The sequence below is a fragment of the Procambarus clarkii genome, chromosome 16 (assembly GCF_040958095.1).
Source record: "Procambarus clarkii isolate CNS0578487 chromosome 16, FALCON_Pclarkii_2.0, whole genome shotgun sequence".
NCBI classification, from domain to species: domain Eukaryota; kingdom Metazoa; phylum Arthropoda; class Malacostraca; order Decapoda; family Cambaridae; genus Procambarus; species Procambarus clarkii.
This window is the reverse complement of record NC_091165.1, coordinates 48,926,005-48,936,371: the sequence shown is the minus strand read 5'-3', so window position 1 is coordinate 48,936,371 and position 10,367 is coordinate 48,926,005. Positions and strand designations below refer to the sequence as shown.

Genomic DNA, 10,367 nt, shown 5'->3' with positions numbered 1-10,367 from the left:
CGACAAAATAACCTATAAAGTGATTAGAAACCTCGGCCCAGAGGGAGACGCTGTATTTCTTAGGTTAATTAATTTGACCCGGACTTCTCAAACTAGACCTAGAGGGGAATATGGCAGAAATAGTGCTGCTCCCAAAACCCAAAGATCACGCTAGTCCATGGCCCATCTCTCTCCAAAGCTGTGCAGCCAAGACGGCTGACAGAATGGCATTCTACAGATTTGAGTGGAAAATGCTTAAACTGCACCAGGATATGTATGCCTATATAAGAAGGGTTGGCACAGGGAAATGTTACAACTCTGATAGCCCACTTGAATGACAGACCAGGAATGCTGATATTCCAAAACCTCCTGGAAGCCTTTAACCTTGCTAGAGCCACAGCTATTCTCTGCTGCCTCATCGACAAAGAGGTCAAAAGCAACCTGCTCTAATGAATAAAAAATCTCATAAACAGAGAAGCAAGAGTGAAACTTCATGGCACAGTCTCTGAATACAAAACACATGAAAATGGTACACCGCAAGGAGGCATTCTCAGCCCCCTTCTCGTCAACTGTTTAATGGGAAGAATAATGAGGTTGAAACTCCTCTAACACTGCAGGCTGCTAAACTACACGGACTACTTTGTCATTATTATAGTAGGAAGGGATGCGGCGAGCCTTGCACCCAAATGCTTAGACTGCATCAGTGAAGAGGCAAAGCAGATTGACATCAAACTCAATACCACAAAGACAAAAGCCATGCCCATAACAATAGCAAAGCCCAACACCCAACTCAAAGTATTGGGTGTTATGACCCCCATGTAGCCTGGGTGGAACGAGTTATTTTGCCATCCAGACCTAATTGAGAGGTCAGAGGAAAGATGTATATATTAAATATATAATAAACGTCAGTGAATAATTTAAAATATGAGCTGATGATGAGCATTTAAATAAGTGACATGAAATGAGATGTCGATACTTTGGTGATATAACGTGAAGCTAGCATGACGTCGTGACCTTACTTGAGTCACAGCAGTCGTCAGAGAGAGTTGTTGTTACGGCCCTATTGGGTCGCAACTGGGTTCTTTCTCTGATGTTATTAGAGTTTGGGTATCCGGCCCCAAGTTAGTAGTGGCTTTCAAGGGGTGTGTTCCGTAACGCAAGTAAATTAAAGGGGAAGGGATACAAATTCACTAAATTAAATATATTATTACACCACCACCATAAATAAATATATAAACAGTCACATGCAGTTACTATGACTACACTTATGTACAATAACTTCTTCCAAAGACTCAGGATGTTTCACGGTGCTCAAGATGATTAGCCCTGGTTCTCTTCTTGTGGCCTCACGATGAATTCTTAGATTCCCTAGGCGAGTCTACCCCGGCCACAGGCCAGCCAAATCACAGTCCCACTGGGTGCACCATCGTGGAGGCCTTCAACCACAAATCCAGCCTGTAGCTGGCAAGTTCCAATCAGCTGCACTGCGTAGGCCACTCCACGACCGATAATAGGGTTGCGAGCAGGAGCCTCGTCTGATTCCGCTGATCACTCTCCTCACCACAACACTCCAGTGGCTAGTCTTCTCCACCAGTCAGCCCCGGGTACGACAATTCCTGGTTCTGCCACCTCACAGGCAGGGTAACACAACAGTGTTTGTTACGGCCCTCTCGGGACGCAACGGGGTTCTTGCTCTGATGTTGTTAGAGGAAGATATAGGTATCCGTTCCCAAGCCAGTAGTGGCTATCAAGGGATGAGATCCGTGACGCAAGTAACTTAAAAGGGAGTAGGGAAAGAAAGTTAAGAACTTAATATTATATAATGTCCACCATCACCATTTAAATATATAAAAGTTAAACGTACACAAGGGGGAGGGGTATTAACACTTTACAAAGGGGATCAACACTGTAGTCTTCTGCTGGAGACTATGGATCCTCGAAGCTAGGTGCTGAGTCCGCGGTGCTTTCTTCGTGGCCTCAAGACGTGTCCTCTGAGAACGCCGAGTCTACCCTGGCCACAGGTCAGCCACAACACAGGTCCACTGGGGGCCACCGTCGTGGAGGCCGTCAACCACACGTCCAGCAGGTCTGCTGGCAGGTACTGAGCCACCAAGGCTGGTACGGCTACTCCACGAACGATAAAAGGGGTACGCCCTAGACAGGAGTCTCGTGTGATATCACCAATCACCCTCCTGTCCTCAATACCCCAGTGGATTATCGTCTCCAACCGTCGGTCCCGGGTAAATCCTTCCACTGCCACTCCACTGGCAGGCTTAACACACCACAGTGTTCTTCCGGGGGGACGACGTCACAACAGCTGCAGCAAACTTCACAGTATGGAGACTGGCTGCCTCGGGTAGACTGACTTCACCTTCAACACAGTGGTCCCAGGTCGGCTCTGTAAGCAGACACGTCATCAATAACAGGGACACTAAAACACCACACTTACAGGCTCAGACGCAAACGCCCGACATATCCACTCCATAGATGGCGTTGTAGTCTGAGCACCACCTCACCAGAGGTCAGCGGCGGCGGTGTTGAGCGCTGAACGGGGCTGGAAACTGGCCCTCGTAGCTAGTACACGTCGTCGGTTTGGAGGGGGTTTCGGGAGCTGACCCACAGATGGCGCGGCCGTCACTGTTTAGAGATTGGACGCTGGATCAGGGTCCGTAACACCTCCCCACCAAAAGAATTTGGTTTGGGTTCCTATAAAAAGAGAAGACAAACCAAATTAGTACGTGGATTTAGATGCGAGATAATGCATCAGCTACCACGTTGTCCACCCCTTTGATGTGTTCAATCTGGAGGGGATATTGCTGCAAATGTAGACTCCATCTGGTGAGCCTGAGGTTCTTTTGCTTAAATTGAGCCAGGAACTTCAGAGGGTTATGGTCGGTCCGTACTAATATAGGATGGCCATTGCTTGTTAAATATACCTCGAAGTGCTGGACGGAATTAATTAAGGCCAACGTTTCCTTTTCTATGACCGAGTAATTCAGCTGGCTGGGGGTGAACTTCTTAGAATGATAGGCCACCGGATGTTCCACCCCCTTCTCGTCCGTCTGGGATAAAACGGAGCCCAGGCCATAGTCAGAGGCGTCGACCGTCAGGATGAATCTATCCTCAAAGCTCGGGGACCTGAGGATTGGAGCAGAGATCAGAATTGCTTTGAGACTCTCTAATGCCTTCTGGCAATTCTCATTCCATATTAACTTTACCCCTTTCTTCAGCAGATTGGTCAAGGGGGCGGCGATGGAGGAAAAATTAGGGACAAACTTACGATAAAACCCAGCCATACCAAGGAAACGCAGGATGTCCTTCCTGGTAGCTGGCGTAGGATACTGGACTATTGCCTCGATCTTGCTGGCCTTCGGCGCAATCCATCCTCCTCCAACTTTATGACCTAGGAAGATGACAGAGGTTCTGGCAAACTCAGATTTATGCAGGTTGACCACCAATCCTGACTGGAGCATGGCCTTGAAGAAATCCTCTATGTGACGCAGATGATCCTGCCAATCTACATCATATATTAATACATCATCGATGTAGACTAAGGTGTTTCCCACGTCACGCAACACCGTACCCATCAGTCTCTGGAAAGTGGAGGCTGCGTTTTTCATCCCGAATGGCATCACCTGACATTCAAACAGCCCGTCGGGAGTCACAAATGCTGATATGGGTTTGGCTTTTTCCGTGAGGGGAACTTGCCAATAGCCTTTGAACAGGTCAAATTTTGTCAGGTACCGGGCTCTACCTATGGCATCCAGACATTCCTCTACTCTGGGGAGAGGGTGGGTATCTGCTACAGTGACCTTATTCACCTGGCGATAATCAATACAAAGACGGTATTTCTTACCAGGTTTGGGCACTAGTAGTATCGGGGATGACCATGGGCTCGAGCTCGGGGCTATCAGATGGTGTTTCAGCATATAATCTACCTCCTCTTTCACCACCCGTTTCTTCAGTGGGTTGAGACGGTACGGGTGTTGCTTTATAGGTCGGACGCCTTCCTCCAGCTCGACATCATGCCTCATGACAGATGTTAACCCTGGAACATCGTCGAAGATAGGCTTGTATTGCCGGATCATCTGCAGTAATGATGATAGATGTCCTTCGGCTACGTGTGTCAACTTTGCCTGCAAGTTTAACAGAATGTCTGAGTTAGTCAACACCTCCTCTTCCTTCTCAATGTCGTCATTAGTGGTCACTAAGGTTACGGGGAGTGTATCCCGCCCCTCGTATCTCTTGATCATATTAACATGAACCAGAGTCTCTTTCTTACGACGGTCTGGAGTACTCAGAAGGTAATTGAGGTTAGTAACCTTCTTTACAACCGGGTAGGGACCTACGAATCTGGCGCTCAAACTCCCAGTTATTGTAGGAGTACACACCAAAACCAGATCTCCTACTTGGAACTCCCTTTGCTTGGTCCTCCTATCATACCTGCTCTTGATCGTTCTTTGTGTACTTTCTAAGGTCCTAGTAGCCATCTCCCAGGCTGAGAACAGCCGTCCTTTATTTGTAGACAACCAGTCCACAATATCCTCGTTGGTTTCTGCGTCCAGCCAATGGTCTCGTGCCACCTCTAAGGGACCTCTTACTGAGTGACCAAAGATCATCTCGAATGGGGAGATTCCTATGGATTCATTGGGTACTGATCTTACCGCAAATAGGAGGTAGGGCAGTTCTTCAACCCACTTACTCTGCCTGTCGTAGCAAAACTTCCGAAGCATGCCCTTCAACGTCTGGTGAAAACGTTCCAAAGCTCCTTGAGACTCGGGATGGTAGGCACTAGAGGTAACCTGTCGAATTCCCAGGTCGGCGATCTGTTGGCGAAACAAATGGGACATGAAATTAGACCCCTGGTCCGTCTGAATGGTCTTGGGAAGACCGTATCGCGAGATGAACCAGAGCAGTTGTTTCACCAAAACCTTAGCTGTGATGGTTTTAAGGGGGATCGCCTCTGGGTACCTACTAACCCGATCTAGTATTGTTAGCAAATACTTCACCCCTGAGGTAGCAGGTGGAAGAGGGCCTACTATATCCAAGATGAGGTGTTCGAAGGGCTCACCTATTGATGGAATGGGGTGTAAAGGGGCTTTGGGGACAGGCTGGTTTGCTTTTCCGGCCACTTGGCAGGCATGGCAGGTCTTGCAGAAATGACGTACGTCCTCCTTCATATGCGGCCAGTAGAAACCTTTGGCTAGGCGGTGGAAAGTCTTAGAGATCCCACCATGTCCAGCAAATCTATTAGCATGGGCTGTTTCTAACAGCTTAGATCTGAACACGGCTGGGACGACTATCTGATCACCTACCGCCCTTGACTGGGGGTATTTCGGAGGATGCCGGCGACACAGTACACCACTTGACCACACATATAGATCCCCTCCTTTCGTAGGAGAGTCTACGGTGTCGGCCAACTTCCGTACCTGAGGGTCCTTCTTCTGTTCCTCTATCAGCTGGGCTCGAGTCCAGCGTTCGGGAACCGGCATCTGGACTGGTGGGACTGGTGTATGGCTACTTGTAACCTGCGGGATAGGAGGAGAGTCAAACAAAGTGTTTAGATCTAGTGGTGCATGGAGGTGCGCCTGAGACCTGGTTTGCACTGCTGCGATGGGACTGGTCTCTTCACGTCCTGGAATATCCACTACCAGGGGACAGTTGGGTAACAATCCTAGGGCTAAGTCATTGGCTAATATTACGTCAATTCCCTCTATGGGAAGACTATCCACCACGGCCAACCGGCACTCACCTTTGAAGTGCTGAGAGTCTAGATGTACTTGTACCAATGGGGCAACGTACAAGGTTGAAGGGAATCCTCCCAGGATTACCTTCTGCATCTCATCCGCCGATATACCTTCAGGTAATGATGTTTCCAGAATTAGAGACTGGGCCGCTCCACTGTCTCTAAGTATTACCACAGGCGTACTTGCAAGGCCACTGGCTACATATCCTTGGGAGGTATATGGGGCGAACAATCCTTTCCTCTTCTCTTGGGTGGATGTCGGTGGTACTATACTGTTCATCAGCATGACTTCCCTACGGGGATTATTACCTGAACTGCTACGACACTTCGCAGCAATATGTCCTCTCTTACCGCAGGTCCAACACAATACATCCCTCTTCGGACTAAACCTCCGAGGACTATCCGAGGTTGACTTGGCGGCACTACGAGGGGCAGTTCTGTCTTCCGGTTTATGTTTGGCTGGATACCTTGAATAGGTCTTCGGGACGTACCTAGCAGATGGCCTATGAGTCAGGATATACTCTTCCGCCATGGTGGCTGCCGCACTCAAGGTCTCTACCTGCTGTTCCTCTAGGTACGTCTTCAGGTCTCCAGACAAACAATCCTTGAAGTCCTCGAGCAGAATCAGCTGCTCGAGGTCTTCCTTGGTCTCCACCTTCCGAGAGGCGCACCATTCTTGAAAAAGTCGCTCCTTGATGGTGGCGAATTCGGTGAAAGTGTGCTCTGAGGTCTTCTTCAGGTTTCGAAACTTTTGCCTATATGCCTCAGGTACCAATTGGTACGCCATGAGCACCACTTTCTTCACCATATCGTAATCGCCGGAGTCGTCAAGGGATAACGTAGAGTAGGCAATTTGGGCCTTCCCAGTCAAAACTGACTGTATCATGATGGCCCAATTCTCCCTTGGCCACTCCAAAGAGGCAGCGACTTTCTCGAAGGCTGCAAAGAACTTCGAGACTTCCCTCTCATTGAATTTGGGGACCATTTTGATATTTCTTACCGGATCGAAACCGCTTACTCCAGTTTGTCTCTGTCCAGCGCCTAGTCGTAAAACTTCTAGTTCATGTTGTCTTTGTCTTTCCTCCCTTTCTCGCTCTCGTTCTTCTCTCTCTCGTCTCTCTTCTCTTTCTCGTTCTTCTCTCTCTCTTTCTCGTTCTTCTCTCTCTCTTTCTCGTTCTTCTCTCTCTCTTTCTCGTTCTTCTCTCTCTCGTCTCTCTTCTCTTTCTCGTTCTTCTCTCTCTCGTCTCTCTTCTCTTTCTCGTTCTTCTCTCTCTCGTTTCTCTTCTCTTTCTCGTTCTTCTCTCTCTCGTTTATCTTCTAATTCTAGACGCCTCATCGCCAATTCCTTTTCTTTCATCTCCATTTCTTTATTTTTCATCTCCACTTCTTTATCTTTTAATTCTCGTTCTAATTCTAACTTCTTCCACTCTATCTCGCGATTTATTTCTAAGGCACGCATCTTGACTGTTAGGAAGCTGATATTAAGCTCACCTGCATCACTGTCAATGTCACTGCCCTTATCTTCCTTTTCTGTGGAAGCTATTTCCTCACCTTCCCTTGTACTAGGAGTCTCGCCTTCCTGTTTCTCTTCTGCCTTCAGGTGCCGGTGAACCTTGGACAAAATCTCCACACGGGAATCACTGGCACGGATCTTGATCTCCAGGTAGGCGCTCACTAGTACAAGTTCCGGTTTGCTCAGATACTTTAATCTGGCAAGACAGTCCACTCTGTTCAGAAAAGCCTGAACATCGTCCAGATCATCGATGGTAGCTTTGTCTGCCATTGTCACAGATGGAACACTTTGCACTTAACACACTGCTTACACGTTAGCACTTAACACACCGAGCACTGTTCTACGCCAATATTGCACCAAACACTGCACTTGCCAATATTGCACGTAATCACTCCGGGCACCGCACTACCCAGTATTGCACCGAGTCCAAGCGAACACTTCGCTCTACAATATTGCACTGAATCACTGAGCACCGCACTAGTCAATATTGCACTTAATCGCTTAATCACAGCGAGCACCGCACTGCACAATATCGCACTTAGTCACTCTGAGCACCGCACAGGACGTATAACGTCACAATCGTCACACACAGGGGGAATTATATACAGGGATTACGCCACTTCACCACCCCTGTCAAACATACTTAACAAGGGGACGGATCCCGCTGGGGATGCCAATTATGTTACGGCCCTCTCGGGACGCAACGGGGTTCTTGCTCTGATGTTGTTAGAGGAAGATATAGGTATCCGTTCCCAAGCCAGTAGTGGCTATCAAGGGATGAGATCCGTGACGCAAGTAACTTAAAAGGGAGTAGGGAAAGAAAGTTAAGAACTTAATATTATATAATGTCCACCATCACCATTTAAATATATAAAAGTTAAACGTACACAAGGGGGAGGGGTATTAACACTTTACAAAGGGGATCAACACTGTAGTCTTCTGCTGGAGACTATGGATCCTCGAAGCTAGGTGCTGAGTCCGCGGTGCTTTCTTCGTGGCCTCAAGACGTGTCCTCTGAGAACGCCGAGTCTACCCTGGCCACAGGTCAGCCACAACACAGGTCCACTGGGGGCCACCGTCGTGGAGGCCGTCAACCACACGTCCAGCAGGTCTGCTGGCAGGTACTGAGCCACCAAGGCTGGTACGGCTACTCCACGAACGATAAAAGGGGTACGCCCTAGACAGGAGTCTCGTGTGATATCACCAATCACCCTCCTGTCCTCAATACCCCAGTGGATTATCGTCTCCAACCGTCGGTCGCGGGTAAATCCTTCCACTGCCACTCCACTGGCAGGCTTAACACACCACAGTGTTCTTCCGGGGGGACGACGTCACAACAGCTGCAGCAAACTTCACAGTATGGAGACTGGCTGCCTCGGGTAGACTGACTTCACCTTCAACACAGTGGTCCCAGGTCGGCTCTGTAAGCAGACACGTCATCAATAACAGGGACACTAAAACACCACACTTACAGGCTCAGACGCAAACGCCCGACATATCCACTCCATAGATGGCGTTGTAGTCTGAGCACCACCTCACCAGAGGTCAGCGGCGGCGGTGTTGAGCGCTGAACGGGGCTGGAAACTGGCCCTCGTAGCTAGTACACGTCGTCGGTTTGGAGGGGGTTTCGGGAGCTGACCCACAGATGGCGCGGCCGTCACTGTTTAGAGATTGGACGCTGGATCAGGGTCCGTAACAGTGTTCATCCGGGGGGTGATTCAGAGCTTCTGCAGCAAACACGTGGAGATACTATGGCTGCCTTGGGTAGACTGATCCAACGTCCAATCCAGCAGTCCCAGGTCGACTCTGTAATCAGACACGTCATCAGTACTAGGGACACCCTAGGGCACCTCACTTACGGGCTTAGACACAAACGCCCACCTATCCACTCCATTGATGGCGTTGCTGTCTAAGCGTCACCTCACCAGAGGTCAGCAGCGGCTATGTTCCGACCTGATTAAGATGGAAAACCAGCCCCTGTGGCCGGTATATCTTGTCCTCACTAGATGGCGTAGTCCATTTGAAGGGGGTTTCGGGAGCAGACTCACAGATGGCGTGGACGTCACAGTTCCGTGCTACGACGCTGGGCTCAGATCCGTAACAGTTGTACTCTGTTGATCTCCTGGCAGTAGGAGGAACCCTAACTGTATGCTCCTTCAAGAGGAGGGAATCAAGCAGGCGTTTATGTGTGAAACTGTGGTGACTTAATGTACTCAAATCAAAAGCAGAAAAGCTGTGAGGCCGTCATTAAGAAATTTTGTTGGATGTCTTGGAGGACGACATCTGGGAGCGTCACAGCTGAGTGCTCTAGAGATTCAAATTCTGCGGTTTGTGTGTGATAACTGTAAAGTTTGTGTGGGAGAACTGCAACGTTTGTGTGAGAAAACTGCAAAGTTTGTATATTATGTTGTGACGATAATCTCCTTCAAGAGATTGAGCCTGCTCTTCCCTCCACAAATACGTCGCAACAAATATATAAAACTACTATGGAAGAAATGTCCAACAACGACAACAACACCAGCAAGGTTTGCCAGAGCGCAAAACGTATGCAGCCAGGGACACCTGCTCAGACTCAAACCGCCAAACTACCTGTCTTACTGCCGGCTCCTCGCCTGATTGGTCGCCGGTCTGGCTGCAACTGCACTCACCCCCCCATACTACTTGATGTCTGGGGCCGCCACGACCTCAGTCCTCAGAATATTCCGTGCTTTCCCACAGTTAACACTTCTCCCTGCTAGACGTAAGCTTTGGCGTACGTGTACTGAGAGAGGTGATAGCTTAAAGCCAATATTCCAGCACCTCTCATTTTTTGTATATTGCACTTCTTGTTATTTTGCTCACTTGTCTTAACGTAACTTTTCATTGTGTCATTTAATTATTCTTATTATTTTGATTGATTGATTTTATTATACGAATTTGTTTGTCCATTTTATTCATGTTTTGTTTATTTAACGTAATTAAAATTTCATTGTTAAAGTTTACTTGTGTTTTGTGTGTCTTCTCCTTACCTTACCACAGACGAAGTTCCAGATTTTCTATTTTTTTTTAATACTATGTGACGAGGCCATACCCCTAGCTTTGAACAGCCGAACACCAACGCGTTACCGTCACATATTATATGGGGGCCTG

At 48.4% G+C, this 10,367-nt stretch overlaps 1 protein-coding gene across 1 annotated transcript; it reads right to left on the bottom strand.

The window, feature by feature from the left end:
• Positions 1-2,723: 2,723 nt before the first annotated feature.
• Positions 2,724-6,257, bottom strand: LOC138365387 (uncharacterized). The gene has a single exon (XM_069325700.1). The coding sequence runs from the start codon at positions 6,255-6,257 to the stop codon at positions 2,724-2,726; it is 3,534 nt and encodes a 1,177-aa protein (XP_069181801.1).
• Between the last annotated feature and the right edge of the window lie 4,110 nt (positions 6,258-10,367).